We start from the raw sequence: 26,501 nt of genomic DNA, 5'->3' as shown, positions 1-26,501 counted from the left end.
GATCTCTGATCTCCCCACCTTCCCGCTCAAGGCGGCATCGGGGGACTGGTTGATGGGGTTTAGCTGGGCGGTTCTGCGGTGCATGTGAACGGGAACAAGACGGGTTTCCAGGCTCGCAGCGGGCGCTGCCGGTGCCCAGCAGAGTCAGACCCACGCCCACACCCGGCACCCGGCGGCGGACCGCGCCACCGGCTGTCCCCGCTTAGCACCTTCACCGCTGCTCGCCCGCTGCCCGCGGGGGACTTCAGCCGGGCCGGGAGCGAGGCAGAGCGAGTGCACGGGGGCCGCCCCGCCCGGGGGGTTCCCCTGCTCCGCTGCCCGGAGGGATCCCCGAGCGGGTGCTGAGCGCCGCCGGGCGAGGCGGGTCTCTCTCCCCTCCGCGTCCCGCCACGCCGCTGCGAGGCGGCCGCCCCCGGCCCCCGGCAGCCCGGCGGCCGAGCAGGGCTCCCGCGGCGCCGCCGCCGCCGCCCACCGTCCGCGGCAAGGCGGGCCGGCGGGGCCGGGGGGCGGAGGGCGAGCGGCGGCGCACGGCGGCGAGGTGGCTCGGCAGCCCTCCCGGAGGAGCCCGGCCCACCTCTCCCGTGCAGGCACCCCCTCCTCCCCGCCCCGAAAGAGGAACTCCCCGCCCGCGCAGCCCGGCCGCGGCGCAGGGAGCAGCGGCGGCGGCGGCGGCAGCGCGCCCGGCCCCTCCGCGCAGCATGGCGCAGCAGCGCCCGCCGCCCGCCGCCGCCTGAGGCGCCCCGCGGCGCCGAGCCGAGCCCGCGCCCATGGCGGCGCCGCCGCCCGCCCTCCGCTGGGCGCTGCCCCTGCTGGCGGCGCTGGCGGGCGCCGCCGGACCCCAGAGCTTCGAGCTGCCGGGGGCCCCCATCGACAACATCGAGGTGAGCCGCGGCGCCGTGCTGGTGGCGGGCGGCAGCTGCCTCTACGAGCTGCGGCCCGAGCTGCAGCCCCGGCTCCGCGTGGTGCCGGCGGCGGGGCAGGGCTGCGGGGAGCCCCCCGGCATGCGCAGCAACCTGCTGCTGTACTACGAGGAGGCCGGCGGGGTGGGAGTCTTGCTGACCGGCTGGACCCAGGATGGCGGCGCCTGCCAGGTGTGGGAGCAGCCGTCCTACCGGCAGCGCTTGAACCAAAGCGAGGTGGTCAGTTGCCTGCCCGACGGCTCCACCGCCGGCGTCGTCTTCCAGCAGGCCGGCGCCTGGTACCTGGCCGTGGCGGCCACCTACTCGACCAGCGCCGACACGAACCACCTGCACTGCGAGCCCTCGAAGTCGGACAAGGAGACCGTCATCACGGTGCGCAGCATGGTCAACCTCAAGTCCAAGGAGGAGCTGGGCATCATCAAGCGCAAGGAGGAACCTTTGCACTTTGTTGACGCGCTCCAGTGGGGGGATCACCTTTTCTTTCCCTACTACACATTGAAGGCCAGGTTGGGCAATAACACGGAGCCACCCAGCATGGCTGTCCTGCGCCAGCTGCGCCCTTCAGAGGGTGGCCTTACTTTGCAAGGGCACGTCTATTTGGACTGCGGGTGCAGGAGCCTCATTATTTCTTCCAGCCTTGTTCGCCAGGGTGAGCGGGGCTGGTGGGTGGGTGTATTCCGCCACAGCCACAACGCCAAGGCGTGGAACAGCACTGCCGTCTGCATCTTTGGGATGGAGGAGATGAAGGAGCAAGCCTGTGCATCCACGCACTTCAATATGAACGGGAAGAGCTGTGTAAGTCCGGGCATCGTTTGCTAAGCTTTCATCCTGCACGCCCTTGTTGACACTGTTATTGTTGTGGCTGGTGTCTCTGTGCATGACTCACGGGGTGTCCCTGACCTGGAGGCACATGAAGTTAGCGAGAAACTTCAGAGCCGCACCAGGCTTTGCACATCAGCCCTGGTCAGCTCTAGTGATTTCTCCAGCTCGTTCTCTTTCTAAAAAGCTGATCCTTTACCAGATTTTGGTATACTTTCCACCTACCTGTTGTGAAAGACACATCTGAGGGAGCACCTGAGGGCATCCTGGGTGAGACCTGAGTCTTAGGTTTCTCCCTCAGTGTGTCCTTTTCAGCTTAGGATTAGTCGTATTTCATTTTATTTTCCATACAGCCTAGATAAAGCATCTCCTATCTTATTCTGTGCATTCACATCTCATGTCATTGCAGCTACATCAGAAATGAAAAAAAAGCCCATCAAACTGGCTCTGTGCACTGGGCTGTGTGCACTGTTATCCTTGTCTCTCCCTAGTTATCTGTGGTTGCTTGTTCTGTGTTAAGTATTTTCCAAGCCTCTCAGGACTGGCCTTGCTTGGGAGGGCTCTCACAGCCACCTCCCCAAATCCTTGTGTGCAGCAGACAACAATAGGTGTTATCTCTTTGTTGTTGCAGTGGTTACATTTTCACAGACAGTGGTGTCCCATGGAGTTCCTCATGTCACCTACATCAGTAACACTCTCTTCAGCTCCTTCCTCCTCTTCAGGGTGAGCTGAGTGCATGGACAGTGGGACAGGCAAGGCTACTGGCTTTGCTCTGGCCTCAGTAGTAATTACCTAAAAATTATATTCAGGAAGGTAAAAATGTCATTCACATGAAGAAGGTGCTTTTGAAATGCCTGTCCATGCTTTTAAGTTAGAAAGTTTCCAGAGCTGTGGCAAAAGGACCACTGAAAAGTATCAAGGAGAGCCATAGGGGATCATATAGCAAACCCTAAGCCTTTTGCAGTTCCCACACCATCCGGGGTCTTTGCAGATAAACTTCTGAATCCTTGAGGTGTTACAATAGGAGTTTCTTCGAAATTCCTTGAAAGAAGTGCTGTCACTCCTTGCCTTTCCAAATCTAGCTCACAGTGGAGTGCAGTGCTGAGATTTTTCCAAACAGACTACCAGAGGGCACGTGTGATTCAGTCTGCTCATCTCCCTACTAAGCTGTGAGACTATTGCCAGTGTTCGAGGACGTGGTTGTGAATGAGAACCCCATATGTGGGTGAGACAACTGTGCTGAAGTAAATAGTGAAACTCACTATGGAGCCAGAGCCAATCCTTTGATTTCCAGTGCTAGCTTACTGTTTACTCTGTGATTTCTGTGCTCCCACAAGGCAAACCTCCTGAATGAATTTCAAGTCTCATTCTGATCCCAAAATACCTATTCGCTTGTTGGAATTTTAGTTTGTATAGTTTGTTCCTAATTACTTGTGAAGTTTCTTAGTGAAGGTGCTTTCTGAGCCTACTAAACAAAACAGAAGATGAAAGTTCCCTGGGCAGTAGATCCCTTCTGAACACTTTACAAAATCTCATGCAAGAAATTTCAGAAAAACCTCATGGATCTCGTAGAGTAACGTGATGAAGGTAAAGTGAGGCACATATTTCTGCAGACAGGGCAATTCCCTGTCCCTGTTGCCTCTCAGGGCCTGAATATGAAAAATCAGTGATCCACTTGTTTCATAATTGGTCTAATTCAGATCAGACTCCTGTGACTCCAGTGTTACTTTCATGTCCCAAGAGGCGCATCCCTCCTGGAAATTTAGATCACATTTGGATACAATGTTGAAGAATCTCAACTGTAACAATCTTTAAAAGGATTTCTTATTTAGCCTTATGTCCCAAACTATGATGATGTTATTGATTGTAATATTTTGGCATGAGAAGTGCAGTTTACCACTGAGAGAAAAGTGGTATTTCAATGTTTTGTGAGATAGCAGGACATGTGGGTCCTCTGAAGTAATATGACCTATAACATTACATGGTTAATTAGCTCTCTTTATTAAGCTAATTATATGTGCTTATGGTGTATAAACATAGAAATAAATGCATGTAGTTCAGCTTTTATTTTTTTTTATACTACAGAAGGTTAGGCTAGGCTGTTGCAGAGTAAGTTTGGAGATGACAGGCCCATATGTTGCTGCTTCTGGGTTGTTTTAGACCAGATCCTTCTACCGTCTCTCACCAAAGTATGGGAGTCCCTGCAATCGTGGAATATGCTGTTCTTGGACTCAGAAACACATGGGCTTCAGAGCTGACAGGAAGGTGGAGTGTGGCATGTCCATCAGTGTACAGCTTGCAGCAGTGTGTGAAACCCTAGCAGTGGCTCTGGCCAGAAGGGAGTTGGAGGGTGCTGTGGGTCTTAGTCTTCTCCGCTGGGTACACTTGAATGCAGGAGCTCAGGTGTGATGTGATGAGGTATGTGGATCCCAGACACGGACTATCAGCTTATGTAGGAATTGTAAATACAGGGAGTTTTTTCACTGCAGGAATACAATTTATAGTAAGCATATGCCTTAAGGATTAGTGGCAGTTCGTTTTCTTTCTGATCTTGTCATCCTTTAGATTTCTGTTATTATTCTGATTACCTTTAGACAAGACATCCTCTTACCCCTCCCCACTCACATTGCATTTCTCAACAGGACACTGCAAGAAGAGCTTAGCCCAGGGTATTTGTGGTCCTGAATTCCCTGTTATGCCATTGCTAAATGGTGTACTTTGAACTCATTCCTGTAAGGTACTGAGCTTTCTGGCCCTAACCCAGTAAAGCACTTAATGACATATTCAACATTAGGCATATATAAGTATTTTCATCATCTTCATGCCCATGCATTTAAAGTAAAGCATGTACTTGGGTACTTCACTGGATTGGAACCAAATTGCTCTGCATCCTGTTGGAACTCACTGTAGGTGTGTAATCTCTTTAGTTTCGCTTTGCCTTTTAGGCCAGGGTTCTCATTTGCATTAAGTTTTAATGCTGGATTAGAGTCTGCTATTAGAAACTAGTAATTTTTAAGATCCTTGCTGACCAACTTTATCAAAATGTATGTGGCTGCTACAAATTCTGTGGAATTTCTCCATATGAGAAGTAGGCAAGCCCATTTTTGTTTTGTGCAGTAGAGCGCACAAAGATTGTCCTACTTGGATGTATTTATTCAGGACATTGGCACCACTTGATTCCCAGAGACAGGATCCCTATCTAGCAAGAGGCAAATGGTATTTTAGATGAAACTGCTCTGAACATTTTACAGTTTTATATTCAGCTTTTTTGTTTTTATTTGATCCACACATCTCTTACTTTTGAATATATCTGCTTACATGCACTATCAGGGTGTGTGTGTTACTGGACTCACTAGCATAGCCTACATATACATAAGTGCATCTTCTTCACAATTTCCTTAGTTAGTAAGTGGGAATTTGTCAAGTCTCAACTTCTTTTCAGAAACCTGACTGGGTACTTACAAACACAGGAGGAATGTTGGAATTTGTCACAAACTTGCTGTGGGAGCTAGTGGACTTTAAGAATGGCTTTTCTTCTGTTGTTCTGTGACAGAGCAGGACCTAAAAGGATCTCAGGTCTCTCACAGACAAGCCAGGATGTTGTGAGTCACAGCCAAGTAGATGAGTAGGAAAAGTGTTCCAATTGGAGAACATCAACAGGAGACAAATGTAGAATATTGCCTAAGCATGATAATGACAAATCTGGGAATTGGTTTTGTCATTAAAAAAATTGCATTAAAAGGATTCAGGAAGATTCAAGGATTCACAATTTTTCAGGTAGAAAATCCCAAAAAAACTGTGAGGCATATATTTGTAAGAAAGAGAATTGCTGTAGTTTATATCAAGGTGTTTATTCAATTATATGAAAAGGCTAAGTAGTTGTGATAGTTACTAAAAGATAAGCCATCTTGGTTGGATTTTCATCGATTACTTAATGCAAGTAAAGACTTGTAACAGTCTGATCTTTGAACTTTTTCATTTTTCAGTGGTTGATATATATGAGGGTTAGTATGTGTCCCTTAATATATTAAACATAGTTTGGAATCTTAACACAAATCCTAGCTGGTGTAAGCTCTACTGAAATGAGATTTTGAAGTCAACAGAGTCACAGCAGTTTAATTACGGCCTTTAATTTGCAGGAACGACATTTGAATTTGTGTGGTAACTCATTCCAGAGTGATTCATGGTCTTTTATTTAAGGAAAGAATTACAGACTTGTAAATATAATTTTGTATCAAAATTGATCCAGTAATTAATTTTATAGTAGTAAAGTCAATCCCCTGAGTATTACAGACTGCTAGTGTTGCATCTAATGTTTGATGGGTTTCTAGAGTTAATGTTTTTGAAGTGAATATTTCTGTCTTGTTACAATGACTTTTCAGTTCATCCCTGTTTAGTGTAGGAAGTAAACCACTGAAGACTTGTCAACTCTCACACTCCAGGGCTGGGGACTGCACAACCTCTCTGGACAACCTGTTCTGCTTGATTGCCCTCACAGTGATGCTTTTTCATCTCCTGTTCACTAGAAACCTGCAGAGTTTCAGTTTGTGTCATTATCTTTTGTTACCTTACATACACTTGGGCTAAGAGCCTGGCTTTGTTTTATTGGTCTCTCAGAAATTGTCTCTTCTGTAGGCTGAAGCAACCCAGTTTTGGAAAAGACCTGTAAGATCATCCACCACAAAACCATGTCCCTAAGCACCATACCTACAAGTCTTATAAGTACTTCAGATTGGTCAGGCATGATTTATCCTTGGCAAATTTATGCTGGCTTTTCTCAGTCACCATGTTCATCTTCTTGTGTCCAGAGATGGTTTCAAAGAGGATTTTCTCCATGATTGTCCCAGGGAAAAAAGTGAGACCAACTAATGTGTAGTTCCCTGAAAAAAAAATCTTGGTTTTTTTTTAATATCGGTGCAGTATTTGTCTTTATTCAGTTGGAGACTTTACCTGATCTCTACACCTTTTGAAACAGGAGAGAATAACCTTTCAGCTTCATCAGTCTCTCAGCATCTTCCTAGAGATCCCATCTGTCTTCCCTAAAACTTGTAAAAGCTGAGATTTCTTAAGAGATCTCTGGCTTAATCCTCTCCCAGTACTCATAGTTTCTCTCCTCCTTGAGCTTTGTGTGTACAAAGGACCACAACATGGTACTGGTGAAGTCCAGAGCCATGTCTGCATCAACTGTCAGTAAATCTCCTGAGCTATTCAGCAGCTGCTGTGCATTTTATTGTTAATTCTTTTATCGCCCACGTGGTAGTGGGAGCTCTTCTTGTTGTCCATATCATACCTTGCCAATTACAAAACTAGGTGAGCTTGGATTTTCCAGGCTCATTTCCACCATTCCTGCGTGTCCAGAGACTTCCTCCTTAGTCCTGCTTCCTCTTCATTTGTGATGTTGTTCTGCAGTGTAGTTCAATCATGACTTCCCTATTTAGCTAGAGGCCATCTCGTGATGTGTCTGCTTGTTTTCCTGAGTTTTGTGCTTGACAAAGATTGTCCTGAAAGACCTGCCAGCTTATTTGAGCTCTATTTCCCTTCAAAGCTGACTCTCAGGGGATCCCACTGAATGATTAGTGGTCCAAGTAATGGAAAATTACTACAGTCTTTCTGCAATGGGTAAGGTCCCCTAAAAAAAGCCCCAGCCTGTTGTTACAACATGACTGTTTAGCAAGTGTGTGCCCTCATCCCTCACGGTCACCCACCACTTCCTTTTGCTCTCTGCTAATATGCTGTTCAAGCTCAGTTGGTTTCGAAGCCTTCCTTGATGGAGCTTGTTCTCCCTCACTGGTTATTAGGACACTTTACCACTTCTGTGAACTTAGATCTGAGGGCAGAGTAGGACTATTTCTGCTGCTGCAAGAAATCACAAGTTTCTAGCTTCCCCATCTCAGGAGTCTCTATCAGCATCTCACTCAACCATAGCCTCTGACTATTCTTCCTCCCTTGCATCATGAGCCTCAGGATTTGCCTCTGCAAGGTCTCACTGAAGACTCTGATTTCTGGTCATCCTTGATTTTTTGCAGGCTGCAGGATGGACAGGCTTGTCCACCTAACACTGCTGGGCAATGCACAAATCAAAAACCTTCCTGGAAATAAAATTTTGGAATGGTTCATCTCCTGATCCCTTAGCCCTAATAAAGGCTCACTGCATGCCCCAATATTTGTTACCTCTGATATAGTAAATACTTATGAAGGTGGTTAAAGGATGGTGAAGTTAAGAAAGAAGAATGAGGTTCCAAAAGTTCTTTCCCCATAGGAAAAGCATCTATTGTTTCAGTGTTGACTATTGCTATATGTTATTTACAAATCCTATGTCCTTTCGTATAGCTGCATCTGTTCTTTCACTCGGATGCTCAAACCCTTTACTTTTACGTTCTGGACAGCTGCATATGATGAGTGCTGCATGAGCTAAAAATGCTGCCCTTTCCTCTGAGGCACACAATGTAAAATAATCAGGAGGAAATCAAGACAGAAGTGTGAATATGGTTGCTACAACTGGAGTCATATGGAGATACATCTGAAAATGAAGTGCCAAATAGAAAACTAGTATAAATACCTTCCATGCCAATAACCAAACAACTATAGATTGTAGAGAGACTACAGAATATAACAGAGGATGGAACTGAAGAATTAAAAAAGGGGAGGTCTTACAGAGTGGTATTATCTTTCCTTTTGCTTTTCTTGCTTTTGTATGCGCCTGAAAATGTTACAGGATAGGCAAACAGATGACCATGGAGATGAATAACTCTTCAAGTATAATGGAAGTTTAGGCTGTAAGTGCATTTTTAAGAATGGATTTAGCTGTGAAAGGAGCAGCTTGGGAAGGCTCTACAGTGCTGTAACCCCATTAGTCACAGTAGAAAGAGGTAAAAGGTCTTGTTAAAACAATAAATGTGTGTGGAAAAGGGGAGACAGAGGGGTGAAAGCAGCAGCTGCACCCTGGAGGAAATGGGAAAACTGGAGAAATAGGTTGCAAAAAGGAGAAGGCTTTTTGTTTTTTGTGGCTGTCCACCATCTGAATTTCCCTTGTTCTTATCTGTATTAGCTCAATGTCGTGTTGACCCTCCCTCTAGCAAGCAGAGGGAGGGGAGGAGACTTCCACACTTGTCAGTATTGGTTCTTCAGTCAGATGAGGAGGATGCACTGATATGACACTGGTTACTTTATTAGTATGTGGGTCAAAATAAAATCTGGCAGCAAAGCTTTTCAGAAACCGGGTGAGTTCTCTTTTCTGTGATCTTGTTGTACAGAGTCTGCAAGGAACCCAGGGTAGTTTGTCTCTCTTACACTACTACATGATGCACTGCAGAAAAACTTCCTAATTTTGGTAGAAATGAAAGTGTGGAAGCTCCACTCACTGACCCGAGTGAAGACTCATTGTGTGCAATAGTTCTGGAGTTTGTTACCTTCTGATCTATAAATAAAGTGAGTTAACTTTTTCCACCTTAAAATGCTTGCAATCACACTCTGCCCCACTTCCCTATCTAACACAGACCTCCAGGGCACTGGATTCTCATGGCCAAATGAGTTTTACTGAAGTTCTGTGCAAGTGCATGACAGTTCCTTGTGTCTTCCTGCTGCATGAAAAAAGAAATAGCGACTTTAAATATGAAAGTTAATCAAGTCTTCTTTTATTCTAAGTGGCTGTTCTTTCAAGCTAATTAAAATGATTCAGATGACTGAAGAACATTTTAATTGACTTAGGATTGCAGTTCAGGAAAAAAAATATTTCTAGTGGAAAGACTTTTGGGGGTTAAGCCAGCATCATAGCATGCAAGAGAGTTGAATTCAGCCATTACTGTGTTAGGGATTTGCTTCATAACTTTAACAAATGCCTTCACCTTTCTTCTAAATGTCAGTTTTGATGGTCCATTCCACACTTTGTTTTGTGCATTAAAGTGAAATAGGCTCTTGCACTCAGAGGGTTCCTGTAGGGTTAGGAATCCATCCTTGAGGTTGAAATTCTGGATTTTGTAAGCTAACCTACAGGGCTTGTTCTTGGTCTTACTTGAGCTCTTGTCTCCTACCTCTCCATGCCTGCCACTCCTTTGTGCCGGCACTGGTGTATGTGCAGCCACATGTTCATGTGATGAGGAGCATGACTCAAACGAAGATGTAGGTAGGTAGAGCATTTTCTAGGCACATCTTGCCTTAAGTTAGCTGACTGGAAAGCATTATACAGGGAGGGTGAAGTAAAGGTTGGCTGGGGTTGGACCCCTTTGGAGAGCAGGTGGGATCACACCTTTGGCAATGTACCACAGAGATTGACTTGGAGCAATTAGAGGACTTCAGACCTGAGTTGCTGCTTACTAAGGAGACACATGGGCTTCTAGGGAGTTCTCCTGGTAAATGGTCCTATTTTCACACATATAGATTTCCTTTCAACACTCAATCATCTACAATCAGAGTTATTTGGCTTGGTTTTTCATTCCACAAGATACAGGGATTTCCTGCATGATGGTTTTTTTTGTGAGCTGCTTACATATGTTTGCCACTTGATTTCCTCCAGGTGGGATGGAGAATTGAGGGTAATGTGTTGATTTTAAAGCTTACACTGCTGCATTTATGTTCTCCATGACATGAGCTTTATATTGCTTTATCTCATTTTTATGTTTATGTAATACACAAGTCTGTACTTCTTCTGCTGTCAAGGAAGATGAAGGTTTGCATTTTTATACACACAGACAGTTTGTTTGAAGTGTCTACTTTCTCCAGAATATTTGCATACCTTTGAAAGTGGTTGCTGAGTGTATCTAGCCTTCAGGTGATAGCAAAACATGGCTTCATTGAGAAAAACTGGAAATTCAGAATAACCCCAGGACTTGTGTCCCAAAAAAGAGAAATCCTAACGCAAAGTAACTTACTGCTGCTATGCTGAGTCTGCATCCCACTGAAGTCAGTGACTTAACTGCAGCAGATATAATATTTGTTACAGATATGACCAGTTGTCATATATGAAAAATTAGTTTCGTGTGTATTTTCCAATAATGTGTTGCTCTGAAACTGTGCCAGAATTGAAATGTTACTTAAAGTCTTGTCTAAAGTTGGGTTCTCTGAGAATCTTTCCAATGATTCTTCTTTTCCTCAAAGTTTTGGAGTATAGGTGAGTGATTTTTTAATATGTTTTTCTTATATCTGATTTTTAGGAGGCACGATCAATCAAGAAATTACCTACCTTGATTCACTCTGGATTAGTGGCTGTTTATGGCACAGTTGTTTTGAATCGTATAGTTCTCTTTTTGGGAACAGATGATGGACAGTTACTGAAGGTAAGCTGAGTGTGGCAGTTCTTCCCTTCTCCACCAGCTGCTGCTGTGTTCAAGTGGGTAAATATTTCCTGGTTTATTCAGTGTATTATAAACAAATATGATCCCCTGAATCTCTGGTTTTTTTGTTTGTGAAATAACTGCTGTATGGTCTTTTGGAGAGCAAGATAACTTTCAAAAACAGTTATGTACCCTGCTAAAATTCAAGTAAACATTTCATTAAAACACTAATGCCCACAGTATTAATTTACAGACTGTGGAGTTCTCAGTTATTTTACCTTGTTTCCCTCCTTGCTTTGATTTTTCAGTAGAAGTATTAAATATTGTTAAATTTTGGAAGTGTGTTTGTTTGTTTGTGTGTTTGTTTGCCTGTGTGATATGAAAATCTGCCCATTAGAGAGAAAAGTCAAGATTCATTTTACCTTAGCTTCTGAATAGTTGACCTACGCTAACTTAAATCCATTGCTTGAAAGTCATCTTACCTCATTATCAAACATTTCAACCATCCAGTCAAATGTCTTTTATGCTTTAATTTTTTCAGGGTTTTGCTAGAATGTGCATATCCTGTCTACACTGCAAAGGATGACTCTCATTCTTTATTAAGCAGACATTTGGAGAGAAATAGAGTAGAGACCTTGGAAAGCTTTGTCCATTTGATTTCATTTTGCTTTTGATAATGAAAAATGAACTTGAAGTCTTCCATGTCTGCTTAACACAGTGGAGACAGTGAACCCATCTCCCTTCTTTAGCCATGAAAAACAAGTATTGGTGTGCTTACTGACTTGCTAAATTTAGTTTCTGGGGTCTCTAGTTCCCTTGAATTCTGTGTGAAGGGTGGTGGAAAACAGTAGAGTTGGTCAAGGTAAGAAAAAGAAATATCATCACAGTTGTATATTTAGAGAAGCCACAAAGAAATTTGTGTAAGTTTATTTTTACTTTATGGATGTCTGAATGTTAGTTTGTTTTCTGAAGGCTAATACTTTCTTCTCCATTGAAAGGAGTAAAAGGTTGTGATTTTGGGATATTGGCATTTCTTCCACATTCAGTTTCTGAATCAATCAGTAACAGACTTGGTGGAAGGCATGTTTCATATGCTAAACCAGTGCCAAATTCAGTGCTAAATGTGTCTGGCATGGATTTTGTTGAAATTCTGTTCCTATGGTCCTTTCCTTCATTCTTCTCCAGTGTGAGAACCAGTGCAGTAGGTGAATTGAATGATAGCACCGTAATTCACCTCAGAAGCTTTGATGTAACTGAAATTAGACTTTTGTTTAACATGTTGACTGATCAATAAAAGAACATGGGAATAATTTAATTACACATGTTTTAGGCTATTCTTAATGAAGATATGAAATCTAATTGCCCAGAAGTTTTATATGAAATTGAGGAAGAAACTTCCATTTTCCCCAAACTGCGACTTGATCCAGTGAATAGCAACTACATCTATCTGTCCTCTGCCAATAAGGTAAGTACAATACTTAATAATAAATTCATATAAACTACTGCTTTAAGGATTTCTACCACTTTATAAGTGAAGCATTGGTTTGTGTCAGAGTTAGACTTTTAATATGCAACCTGCAATAACCAACTTTACATCTAATATCTGGCTATGTTGTCTAAGTTTGGGCTGCACTCCTGCAGAACTTGGAAGAGCTTTTGCTGTCATGGTGCTGCCCAGTGTTGGTATAATCCAGTAATGCCCTTAATTCCATGCTTATTTTGTGCCATTCTGCCAAGAGGGTGTTTGTTTCTGTTTTTCCTGGAGGCAGGAAAATGCAGATGATGCAGAGTCAAACTTAGAGACAGCAAAAAAAACTTGTACATTCTGGAGACAGAGCAATCCAGATGTTGGTAGGTCAGGGTTTGCCAGTCAATTGAAAGTGGAGAAATCTCTTAATTTGAAAGATGGCTTTGAAGCCTTAATTCTGATGAAGTCAGTGATAAAGCTGTAATCACTGATAAAACTCCCATTGTCTTCAGTCAGGCATAGACTTCAAAAGAATAAAGCAAAAGGACAAGCGAGCAATGTGTGTGCATAGTGAGGCCAAGGAGCTCAGCAGTGGCTGAGAGCTGCTGCACGTGAGCAAATGTGTTGGAGCTGCACGTCAAGCAGCGAGCGGCTCCCAGGAGCTGGTGCAGTTGTTTAGCACATCTTGCAGCAGGGCTACTGAGCAGCAATCAGAAAATCCCTTTGTCTCCCCAGCAGTGGGAAAGATGGCATTGAAAGCTTAAGGGCTTGCTGTCCATCTTAGCTGAACAGGATTTCACCCAGCACTTAATTACCATCACTTACAATAAAATCACTTTTCTGGCAGTGAACATAGTGTTTTAGCCTGCTGTTACAGAGTGGAGGTAAATTGGTAGGAGAACCCCTAACTGATATAAAACATCTATCACAAATATAGAAGGAATTGAAATCTCAGTCAAAAGTATATATAGATATTCAAAGTAAGACTTGAATTTTCTTTGGCTTTGGTAAAAGACCAAATCGTTACAAAGGAACAACAGCTTCAAGGAATAAATGCACTTCTCTGATCATCTCTTGGAGCTGAAATAAGGCTTCTACATTGTCTTCTTTAACTTGGTAATAATATAGAATTATGACTGGCTTCTGAATTGATTATCCCTCACACCTTCATATAAATTGAAATTTATAATATATGGATGGAAAAACAATAAATATAATTTTGCAGGAAGCAGTGTATTCTTGTTTCTGTTGACAAAATATAGGAACTTCTAATTCTTGCAAATTTGTAATATATGGTTTGAATTAGTTTTTCTTACTAAGACCATTAATTCACATTGTTATTAATCGCATTATTTGTATCTGTATTCAGTATTTGTAATCAGCTTTCTCTTTTTCTTTTTCCTTTCCTTTTCTGAAAATGGCTGGCTAGGATATTCAAGCTGAATGTACAAGTATAGATACATACAATATAGCCACAATTATCTACATTTACTTACTGAAATGGCATTTTCATGCATGCTAAGCAGTTGCATGCGTTTGTTCTAGTGTGCACATGCAGTAACCTGACATGGTGATGCAAACACAGATGCATTTTGTTATGCGCATGCATTTTTGGATGCACCTTCATCAATCATTTAAATATCTCCATTCTGAGGAGAGGAAAATGGTGTTCTGCTAAGCAGAGCATTATTTGTAAAATATACCTCCTTTCTATTATTACCTATAATTCACTCTGCTGATCAGTCTTTCTTGCATTAATCTGCCCATGCTGGCCTTTGAGTAGTAGAACCAAATTGTTACTGTCAGAGGTGTTTCATTATCTGATGGCAAAATACAGTGTGTGCGAAATAGGCTGCATATTTCTATCCAAAGGTCTTCTGGCAGAGGGGAATCCATACGGAGACTTCCCCAGAGGGATTGTGCTTGGTTGCTGTCAGATTCTTAATGGTAATCTTCAAATTCCCTGTTTATGGAGGCTGTATTAATTCAATGTGTTACTGCATTCTTTGCTTTCAGGTGAGAAGAATACCAGTTGCAAATTGTGGTAGATTTGCTTCTGAGCAAGAATGCTTATCTGCAAAGGACCCCTACTGTGGGTGGTGTTCTTTCAATCGAAGGTATCTTTTAATATTTTAGACTGTCATATAAAAGCAGAGCATTATTAGTCAGTGTACATTTTGACTGGCTTGGGGCTATTCAACATCGAGATTGTATCTACTGATTTTTTGTGGAATCAGTCATAGCCATAAATGTGAGACACTTTCTTGTCATGTGAAAGGGAAATCAGTGCTTTTGAATGGCTATGTAACCCTCAGATTTTTGAGATCTACCCATGAAATATATGTTGGGCAGAGAATAATAAATAATTTTAGAATTAGAAGATTTAGAATCTCTCTGTTAGAAGAGATACTTTTGTTTTCCAGATTGAGAAATAAAATTGTATACTTGTTCTTGAAACTTTTTAATAGCTGAGAGCATGTTGTATGTGAGAATGAGAAAAGTGTTTAGTTGTCTTCAGTATTGATATTTCCTTTTTTTTGGAGCCACTGACTTCGGTTTAGGCAAAAGGAGATTTTCTTTCTAAATACTTCATTCCCACATTTGAATAATTAATTTCAACATCTGAGGTCTGGACTGCAGAAATTCCTGGGTCGTCAGACCTAATCTTAGCAATTGCAAGCAACCACATAATGTAAAACCAAAAACTTGCAAAGTACCATCCTAAATTTAGATAGGCTTTTTGTCCTTCCTGCCCTGGTTGTGCAGCTGCTTCCTGGCAGTCTCAGTTTTTGCTGGTAAAAGTATGTCTGCTCATTTTCATCATGTGTATGTTTATGGACAGGTTTTAGTTATTTGCTCTGGTGCTCACATCACCTTTGCCTAAATAAGTTCCCCACCCCCATTCTCTCACACTTAGCTCTTCTTACCTCTTACCTGTTTTTGTGAAAGCAGTCTCTCTCTATCTCTCTCTCTCTCCTTTCATTTTGGTGTGCTTAAACAGGGAACTTCACTAAGGTCCTCTTACATGAGACACTCCTTTCTTACCTCCACTCCAGTAATCCTTCAGTGAAATTTATGCATCCTTTTAAGATAAGGATGGCCAGGACTCTCAAAGTGTTCCAGAGGAGATTTCAGCTGTGTCTTGCTTAATATTGTTTAATCAGTCTGTCCAGGAAGTGCCTTAGTGTGTTCTGGGATCACAAACGTCTTTTTCATGACAGCATCACATTGATGGGCCACAATCATCCATGATCAAATAATGCCCCCAGGTCCATTTCTTTCTTTGTTGTGTTTCCAACGGATGAGTTTCCAGTCTATAACACATATGGGTTGTGAGATTTTTATTGCTGTAGGTACATGTTCTTGTGCTTTATGCTTTGAAATGTCATTCCACTTCAAGGTAATCCAAGTTTTCCTGTGTGATATTCTTATCTTCCTTTGCATGTTAACATTCCCTACTCTGTATCATCAGCAGATGTCAACAGTGTAAATCTTCTTTTATGCTAATTTGCCACTGATTAAAATCTTAAAGTGCCTATAAGAAGGATTTTTGAGGAATTCCACTAGTAGTCTCTTTTAGAAGGTTAATACTAACTCATTTTAGTTTTTTGTCCATTTTGTGTTAGCGTGATTTTGCTGAAGATCTGCCACTGTGTGTTTGCAAAGGTAGTTATTGGAAGAGAGTAGGTATTTATTCTGTAATGTGTTTTCTTCAAACTCTCTTTTGCTCCCTTGTAGAAACTGTGTATGTTACAGTGCTAAGATTTTCAGTCTTTTAATTACCTTATAAAGAGATTGTGAATAACTCTTATTACTCAGTAAATCCCCTGCTTATGAGGGGAATCACCAAAACTTTCCATTTGATTGAAACAGAAATAATGTACTCTTTTGGAGAAAAAATGAAGTAGTATGAGTCCTGTTCAACACCCACATAATTTTTTACTGTTAAATACTTAATGTCATTAAATATTTGGCTTTGTGAAGAGACACCTCTGAGTGAAAGTTTAGGAGAAGACATTTTTAGCCAGTATTTTAGTCCAAGTCCATACGTGTCCACTAAAGCAATATATTCCGTAATAATTTTGAGATCAGTGATATGTTTTCTGCTTTTACAAGGAAATAATTTTCCTGTAAAATAAAACACACACTCCAGTTTTACATAAAATTTACTAGCAATGTTAGCCCTTCATTTTAAGGACAGTGTGAATTAAAATCCAGTCCTTTAATGAAAAAATGTGTGCATCTCATTGCAGGTGAAAACAAAATGAAACAAAATGTTTCTACTGTTCCTATTTCTACTCTTTCTTCTATAGGGACAAATATATTAATTCTCCTTTTCACTTGCCATCATTCAAACCAATTAGTTATAGCATTGTGTTGATTTCTCCTAATGTTTATAGATTTTCTGTAGATGAATCAGATTTACCTAAATTATGCTGAAATACAATTCCAGTACAAGGTATTAATGTTTTACATGCATTTTCCATATGGAAACAACACAATATATTATCTAACATGACCAGAGTTACTCTTGAATGTAGTCAATGTGTAGGACATCTGTGGACTTCATTCAGTGGTTGGTACGTTGGAGAAAGAAAGAAGCCACAATTTTCACAACATGAATGAAAGCATGTTCTCATTCCATGAGGAAATCAGTATGCTTTAGCAGGGCAGAGAAGGCAAGTATGTTAGGATCTGTAGTTAACAAAGATTAGCGAAGCAGAGACGTAAGTAAGTACAGATGAACCGGTATGCATAAGTATTGTGTTATCATAGTGAAATAAGAGGAACTCAGTTCCAATTGTGTAGAGAAATCTTTAGTAGTATAAAAGAACTAGTTTGCTGTGAAATATATAAAAAAAAAAAATCTTGACTCTGCTTTTCTCTCTACACGTATCTTTACAGTCTGAAATCTGATCCAAGGGTTTCATAGCTTATACCTTCATACTTGTATAAGGTCCAGTTTGCCTTTCCAAGAAAGCCAGACTTAGTTGTCCGAGTCTGTATGTTAATTTTCAGAATTATGTGGTTCACAAATAATATTTATCTGTTATATTCATTCAAAGTACTTGAAATCAATATAAATTTTCTAAAAATAAGGGTATTACAGAATAATTTTATCTTTAGGTGAGTGGAATTATTTTGCTCTTGGCCTTTGCAGGGCAATTTTGAGAATTTATGCTGAGGGGCATCAGATGTGACTGCTTCCTATGAAAATGACTGTTCTCCACAGCACACTGTTAGAGTGTTAAAGGTCAGCTCTTAGAGCAACAAAAGATGCATTTTTCCCTCACATAAAGATAAGCATGACCCTGGGTTCTGGGTGCCATTACTGGTTTTGCTATTAAATGCTCAGATTCTTCATTGCAAAAGAGGGAAACAGGTTCACTGCTTGTGTTCCTCAGGCAGTCTAAGAAAGCAAGTAGCTTCTTCCTGGGACAGTTGTAAATATTCACCTTGATGAACAGTTTTATTTTTTAATATTTTGATTTAATATTTCAAATTTTTAATATTTTAAAAATATTTAGAATATAAAAATATTTTAATATTTCGCATCACTGACATTCATACACTTACTTAGTGCCAAGTACTGCAAGTGTGTTGCCTTGCATCTTTACCATTATAATCCTCACCCTGTCAGAAACTGTAGAATGTCTTTATCTTTTGTCCTTCCTCATTACCAGTGCGAATTACCTACCCATACATGTCTGAGAATGTGGTTTATGCACATCTGTGATCTGTTGATCCCGTCTTCTCTGGCTCTAAAATTGTGGTGCTAATGAGCCTTTGTGATCTCAGTAGGGTGAAGAGAGCTATACATGAGACTGATATTTGCCCTAGCTTGGGCAGTTTGAAATACATCAGGCGTATATAGTCCTAATTTGTTACAGAATCATTATGATCTGAGTGTATTGAGATGCAAAGCCCCACCAGGTTCTTATGCAGCAGGAACTCAGTTTCCTGAGTTAGACCACAAAGGAAGTGACCTTGTGCTTAACTGCATTCCAATTGCCAACATCTTGATCTGCATAGAAGAAGACTTCATGGTTCCTAAGATTTGTGCGGTTATTTTGGGCATTTCGGAGTGTGGTGGATATTTTTGTTGAATGTGTTGTTCATTCTGGAGAGAAAACACATTGTTTGTGAAATTTTACAGTGAGCTCTTCATTAAAAAGGCCCATACTTTGCAACTGTGAACTCATTTCCAGTTTTTAGCGAAGGAATAGTTCGTTAAGGCAGATCTCACTGTTCACAGTATTGAAGCTATATGTGATTCTACATTTAGTAGAAAAGTAGAATTAAAACCATTAAATGTTACATTTATTTATAAATATTCAATCTTAGTATTAAAATATTAAGATACATTCAATTAGCACTTACTTGTCTGTAATTGCTAACTGTATGAAATTACTTGGAGTTAAACCATGAATTGTCCATTAACTGTTGACAGCAGACAGTATTTTAAGGATTCACCTTTCAAACTCATTGATTGTCCATCTAATTTGTATGCCTGTGTTGTCTTTCTCTTATAACATGTTTTTAATATGTGTAGTCTTTGTAGTACTTCTGTATCCCAGCATTTCCTCATTCTTCCTTAATTTTTTGTTGCACAGTTTGTTTCCTACAATTTGGCATCTCTAACATTTGTATTTACCTTGAGCTGTCCTAATTCTGAAATGAATTTTGTGCTTGAAGACAGAGAAATCTATTTTGAACCCCTTCAAATCTGGTGTTTTTAACCAAATGTGCTGACAAAAAAAGGGAAGGATTATCATTCAGTGGGTGACAAAGGAGGTTCGGGAAGAGGATATATCTCATCAACCATGCACATTTGTAGTATAGCTTTACATTTGAGCTTCACTCCCATCCCTTCTTACATCCTCTGGAGAGAATAAGTAGTTTCCATAGTGTGGTTCATTTCATTTTTGTATGAATGTCTAAAACAGGGTAGGTGCATTGTACTCTTAAGAACATATTTCTCCCCAAAGAGTATAGAGGGGGGCTGGGGGGCAGCGGGGGGATCAGATCTAGAGCTGTACAATGAAGCAGCCAATTTGGGGATGATGAATTCCATCCCAGGCTACCACTTCTACTGTTACTGGCCAAGCATCTCATATTTGCTTGAGTCCCATTGACTTAACCAAAACCCTCGAGCATATATCAATGCATTGTAATTAGTTTTGATAAACAGAAGGTTTTGCTGATTGTTTTCCTGGAGCTTTTTGGAGTTATAACTATATTCCTATAAAAAAAAAAGAATCAATAGTGTTCCTGTAAAAAATCAGTAACTTTAAATAAGTTGAAGTACAGTGTCTGAAGTCAAAGGCATGATAAGGAGGCTAGTATAATTTTATGTATACTTTTAGGTGCACATTAAAAGAAAATTGTACACATTCAAACAGCATAAATGGTTGGTATAACATTTCACATGCACCTGATAAAGATCTGAAAATCCTGCTAAGTTTCCCTGCCAAATATCAGGTATGTACACCTAGTTTTATGTGTGTTTGTTTATTGTGACTTAAAATACTTAATTTTGTTGCTTATTGCAGCTTGTCTTCTTTTGTCAGCATGTTCCATATATTAGTTCCTCTTACCCCAACAACTGGCAAGTATCTTTAATATCTCAGTAAGCTGAATGTGTGAATTAGATAGATGTTCTTCTCCTCTTCTATGAAATGTATCCTGAAGAATCCTATTAAAATCCTCATGGTGTTAAGTCAAAAATTCAAATATTCACTATGCTAACTCAGGCAATGCTTCCATTGTATCACTGTATCAGCTATTTTAATATATCCTGTAACTGTATATCAAGTGCAGGATGGAAGTTCTGAGCTTTGTAACAAGTTAGAAAACATTCACTGGGGCACATATGCTAACACAAATTCTTAAGTACTTGATACTAGTCTTTACTCTGTATCTGTTCACAGCACACGCAGCCTTGAATATTTGATTATCAACTATTGTGACTGGCCACTTAATCTGCACGCTATTGTTTCTGATTTCCTGATTGAATGCACTAATGTAATCATATTTGTAAAGCACTCTCAGCCAGAAACAAAGGATAATTCATTACAATATAAGTTCTGTTTCATAATTAAGTGCTCTTTGGTTATGGATGCAAACGATCTCTCTCTGTGAAGATTCTTACTCAAATACTTTTAAAGAAATATAACAGCATACAACACAGCAAATTTCTAGTTTTAAAATCCAAAATTATTTAAGACTGCTTGCTAACATACCATAGAGATCCATTTAATTTCTGGAAGCAAGCAATGCTGTTACTTTCAGAACTATTTCTGTATGACTTCTTCAGTTGGGAGAGTTACTCTCCTTTGAGAGATTACAAAGTGAATTGTCTGCTTTCACCACAAAAATTTTTGTTTTGTGCATTTCATAGTTTGTCGTTTTCTGTAAAGACAAGGTGGTTATTTAGCAAGTATAACAAAACCTCCCTGTTGTATTCTTGTTTTTATTGTTTTATAGGTTGTTGTGACTGCAAATGTAAGCAAAATCCTTACTTTCTGTATGATAAAAATTGTAACAGCTGTTGAAATATTTTATGAAAACGTAGTGCTGAAAAATTCATCCTGTTTCTGCAATCTAACCACTCCGATGATAACTGATAACGGTATGTTTTATTATTACACATATTTAATGCTTATTCACTGCCCTTTAATACAGGGGAGTATTGCACAAATAGAGGCCTAATGAGTGTGAAAGTGCGTAATGCTTTTAATTAAATATCACAGAAGAAAATCCATATTTTTTCGAGTGATTTGAGTATACTCACATTGTTCTTCATGATTAAAGTTTTGTTAATATGGAATCCTTTGTAGAAGTAGTAACTCACATTACCCTGTGGCTGGAAGCAGCTTCTTCAATTGACCCTGTGGCAGTGCAGTGCTTTAGCATTAGAATATTTATTTACATTGTGCCATTAATAACTGTCTAAGAAAACTTAAGATAAATGGAATGACAATGAAGCTGGCTGGAGCAATTGAAGCAGTATTGGTCTAGTGCTTTGCTTTGACAAATTAACCCATCTTAATTCTTCTCTAATCTGCAAACAGAATTTGTTTTTGCAAGAAACTGTACTAGCATAAATAAGAGGAAAATCTAATTATTAATGTCTTTACAATAAGTAATCTTAACATTTAATTAACTGTTTCAACCTAACTTAGACACTGTGAGAAAATGTGCAGAGGATTAGAAGAAAAATAGATGGTTTAGGGGCAATTTGGTGGGTACATCCTTTTGACTTGATTTCATTCATCCTTCTGAATTATTGGTTGACTCATTTTGCAATAATACTTACATCATTACACCACTTTGCTCACCAATGGCTCTCAAATACCTGAGCAGTTTGTACTGGATGTGCAATGCTTGTGTATCTAATGGGCAGCTCCAAGTTTTAGAATGAAGTGGTAAATTACTGAATGTCTGGATTTTTGAGCTGTTCTTCAGGTTTTGGTGTCAAGGACCTGATCATAATCCTTCACAGTGGAGCATTACTTAACTAACACTAAGGCAACATCCCCGTTGCATTTCTTCAAGAGTCTGTATAGAAACACAAAGCTTTTTTAACAGAGCCTTATAACTTCTTAAAGTTGATTATGTTAGAATGTAAAAGAGAGTTTGAATCTAAACTAAGGAAGAGATAGCAAACACAAGGATTCCCACATGTTCTTAGGTGACTTGAAGAGGAAACAGAAAATTCAGACAAATGCCTCTATCTCTTCCTCATTAATATAGCCCAAAGGACATGGAATACTGTGCATGAAAATGATTCTCTTACAAAACTGTGGTGTAGGAGGAGGAATGAAATGTTACCAAGTATTTTCAAGGACCTGTTGTTCTGAAGAGCTCAGTGCTACAAAGAACTCTCTCTCTCCTGGGGACCCTTGCCCCTGGAGAAGGTTCTTTGGAACATTTGGATCTCAGGAGGCTGTATGGAAAAAACTCCTCCAGCATCACAGAAGTGTTGTGTCAAGTTCCTGTCCAGTACTGGGAATTGAGAAGGAAAGACTGTCTCTAGAAGATGACAGCTGGAGTGATATCCATGAGTATTTTCATCTATTAAGCTGTCTTTAGGAAACAGTATTAGTGGATTTTTAAGAGGAAATGTCCTTTGTTGACCCAGTCCCAAAAGCCATGTTTTCTTATAATTATGGACTATATAGTTTGGTTCTCTGTCTTCACAGACTAAAGCTTCCTCTTAATTCCATTAGCAGGTTTTCAGAGAACAGTTGTTATGGAAGCCAGCTCACCTTGCCTGTTCTTTGTGCCAAAAATGAGCCCTTTGGCAGTGTTAGCCAGAAGGCTGTGAGGTTAGCTTGTGCCTGCCAGTATTACTGCCACTCACGTGCTCCTGTGAGCTGAGATGTCTTACTGGATAATTCAGATGTGAAGTAACATTGACTATTTATGGTATCTCCTGTAAAGTGACCTCTGTTTCACAAGAGGATGCACTTGCAAAACTCCTTTAGGTATCATTTCCTGGAAAAAACATTTTGAAAGTACCCACTACTCAGTGAAGTCCAATGCATTTTAAAAGATCAGCCCAGACCATACAGAAAATAATAGGTTCCATTAATTTCAACACAGACAGAATCAGGAAAGCATATTTGACAGTGTTGTTTTTCAGGTATTTATACAAGCTTAAAAGAAAAACAAGCTTTGCCAGAAGGAGATAAATTCCTTTTACTTACTACTCCTAGTAAAATACTAGGAGTATTTTACTTTTTCTGTAGCTCATGGCTTGAGACCTTTCTCATATATTGATTTAGGCAATTGTCAATGTGTCAGATTTCTGCTAATAGCTGGATTTCTGGAGATGCACATAAGTGTTTGATGAAGGATTTCAGAATGTCTGTCTGTACTCATCCACATCTTTAAGCATAAAAATATCATTAAAGTCAAACTGCTATCCATTTAGTAAGGTGTTTGAACATATGAGTGGTCCCAAGGGCTGTTTTTAACAAGCAGTTCAGATGACCTTTGCAGTGAACACCCATGCTGCCATGTAGAGGTAGGAGATACCTACATTAACAATGCACTTGTAGGCAAAACTGCCTTTCATCTGAACAAGCCAGCCTGTGATAAAGGTTTCTCTACCTATGCAAGATAGATATACTTAAAATCTGTGTAACTTTTCTGGATTAAAAAGCTAGCAACTTTCTAGCACAGAGAAGTCAGGAAAGTCTCCAAACATGAGTTTCATTTGATCTCAGGCAGCCATTCATTTCACAGACTACACATCTGCAGGCACACAGATGAAAGAGACCATGGCTTAAGTGGTATATGTCTAATTCTACTGTTCGATGTGGTATTCTGCTCATAAGAGAAGATACTCTTTCATACCACAGCTGCCAGTGAATTGTTGGTATAGTAATTGCTAGCTGAAATAATGGCAAATTGACTCATGCAATCATAAAAGATTTAAATAGGATGAAAATTGCTACTGCATAGATTACAAAAGGAGACTCTGAAACCAAGTCTGTGAGACAGAAAGAGAGAGAAGTATGGTATGGTGGGGTCTCTTGCATTAGAACAGTCTGGTGTGTTAGAAGACTTGAATTCAGGGTCTGGTTTATACCACAGCATATATCACTGTGTGCTTTCTGAGAGATGATTTCATATCCTTGCTTCGCAGTAGCATTTCCTTATCTATCCTGACAATAACATTACTTTTATTTGTCATACGGTGGTGGCATCAAGCTTAATTAATATGTGTGTATAAAGCATTGGTATAACTCAGCTGGGGAGTGCTGTGGAAGGACAAAATCTGGCTATTTTTATCAGTCAGAAGTGTGAGTGAATGTATGAGAGAAGGTGCATACCAAGTAGAGAACAGCTACTTCGAGATTTCAACTCAAACTATTTTTAAACAGTTATTTCTTGTAATATCCAGCATATACCTAACATGTGCATTTTTCCAGATTGTCTGGTTCTCGAAGCATCACTGTCCTCAAACTCTTGGAATATCACACAAACATTTCAGTTGAAAAAGTAAGAGCCTGATTCTTGTTAAAGTTCATTGTGGGGTTGGTGTGTGTGTGTGTGGGAAAGTAACTAAAGTCATTCATCATTCTTTTTTTTTTTTTTTTGTATTTATCGAGGAACTACATGTCACTAAAGATAGTCAGATCTGTTTTCTTGGCCCACTTCCTCCTCCTTCTCTTTTATTTTTTTTTCCCTTAAAAAGCTACTTCTTCTGATGACTCTCTTATTTAATAGGACCATGGAAACTAACTGTAGGAGAGTCATTACAATGACTGAATTTATGACAAGTGCCTGAAAAGATAATAAAGGATGTCACAATGACATTAAAATTCTTTTTGTCCTTGGGTAAAAGGTGGGCCCCTGGTACTCAGTATAAGGCCTAGATTAGAGCAGTCAAGAGATTCTTTAAAATCACTTTGTGAAGCTGTTTTAAATTAGACCCAGATGCAATTTAAATATGGTCCACAGGTAACATGAATATAATTAAACCAGAAAGTAACATCTAATCTGCTAATAGGAATAATGAATACCTATTCTTCTTTAGACATTATTTTTCATACTCTTTGTTGAGAGCTGGCAGAGGAAGCATTCGTGCCCAGTACGTGGCCTAACACTTTATGATAGGTGGTTGTTAATATTTAGAAAGATCTGGCTAATATATGCTGTAGGTAACTACAGTGTTCCCATTCAGAACGCTCCTCCCCTATGCAAAAAGGCTAATTCACAACACCTGGGATGAAATAAAACTCTTTTCTTTTTGGGAAGTGGCACATCACTTCCCTGTCCCTGGAGGAGCACAGGGAAGGATCTGTCTTTCTCTAAATCAGAGCATTTCTCAGCACGTTTGGGGAGGGACTGTGCTACTCTTGGCTCTCATCCATATTGTTAGAAGCATTGCAAAGCAAGATAGGGACAAACTAGTTTTCCAACAAGCATATTTTTTGGTAGATGAAGGCAATAGCAAGCTGGCAATACTTCCTAGCACTATACGCATAGAATAGAGATTCAGATAAGCTGGAAAAAAATCAGTGATGGTTTTCTGCCCTTTTATGGTTAAAAAGTACTACCTGGCCACTCATGTACTGTAAATCACAGTAAAATGTAACACAAAGTGTTTCCTCTGCTTCCTGCTTTTTTTGAAATTAATGACTCTCAGCATCTCAATACAGATTGTATTTCATACTAAATTTCTTCTCAGAATAAGTACAGCAGAACAGTAGGCTTGGAGGGTAAACAGACTTTTACCCATTTCATTACATGTTTGCTTGGTTTTTCCCTTGGGTTTACGCTTTTTTCTGTCACTTGAAATTTGACATTCATGACTGAATCTGGATTGAGTTCCCGTGTCTTACAAAAACTCTGTTTCTGTGTTACCAGCTGCTCACGGTGTATACACAAGGGTGAGTGTGCCAGCTGCAAATGGATACGTGTCTCTCCTGTCACCACCTGCCAGGTAAAGTTTGTTGGGGAAAACTGAAATCCCCTGTGACGCCTTTTTCTTGTATTTTTTACATCTGAGCAGCAATCTGTCTCTTTTTTATATTGACATGGAGAAATTCTTATTTTTTTCCAGGATGATTGCAGTGCAACTGTTTCCAAGGGGATCACCACTGTGCGGAAAACAGAGGTTAGTTAGCGTTTTAAGATCAGCATTATTAAGGCTCTCTGAGGGAGAAAATTATTTAAAATGGGAGGACTTTGCAGAAAAAATAGAGATATGGATGAGTAGGCAGTCGTTCACAAAGTGAGGTAATGCAGAATTTGGACTGATACTATTTTTCCTTAGTGTTCTGTTGGTGTTAAAAGGTATCAGCAAAAACTTGTGTTTCAGATGCAGGCATTGAGACAGTGAGCACTGCAATTGTCCTATGCCTACCTGTAGATGCAGTGTTTACAAGATTGCTTTAAATGCCAAAGTCCCTATGTGCTGGATTTAGTCACTCCATGGGAGCCATCATGCAGAGGGCTGGAACATGTGAGCTGACCAGCAACAACAAAAAAAAAGGAGAACATTTCAGG

General features: G+C 40.3%; 1 protein-coding gene across 1 annotated transcript in view; it reads left to right on the top strand.

Moving 5' to 3' along the window:
- The first annotated feature begins 847 nt into the window (after window positions 1–847).
- LOC131573513 (plexin-C1-like) overlaps window positions 848–26,501 on the top strand; it is a 70,073-nt gene continuing 44,419 nt past the window's right edge. Inside the window, exons 1-9 of the mRNA XM_058827524.1 lie at window positions 848–1,715; window positions 10,889–11,011; window positions 12,339–12,473; window positions 14,493–14,593; window positions 19,844–19,958; window positions 20,964–21,108; window positions 24,419–24,488; window positions 25,860–25,935; window positions 26,056–26,109. Of these exons, the coding sequence (XP_058683507.1) occupies window positions 1,002–1,715; window positions 10,889–11,011; window positions 12,339–12,473; window positions 14,493–14,593; window positions 19,844–19,958; window positions 20,964–21,108; window positions 24,419–24,488; window positions 25,860–25,935; window positions 26,056–26,109 (1,533 nt within the window). The 5' untranslated portion in view covers window positions 848–1,001. The remainder of the gene's footprint in view (window positions 1,716–10,888; window positions 11,012–12,338; window positions 12,474–14,492; window positions 14,594–19,843; window positions 19,959–20,963; window positions 21,109–24,418; window positions 24,489–25,859; window positions 25,936–26,055; window positions 26,110–26,501) is intronic.

This window comes from Poecile atricapillus, chromosome Z, assembly GCF_030490865.1.
Source record: "Poecile atricapillus isolate bPoeAtr1 chromosome Z, bPoeAtr1.hap1, whole genome shotgun sequence".
NCBI lineage: Eukaryota > Metazoa > Chordata > Aves > Passeriformes > Paridae > Poecile > Poecile atricapillus.
Note: the sequence above shows the minus strand (reverse complement) of the source record. Positions and strands in the feature narration are given on the sequence as shown.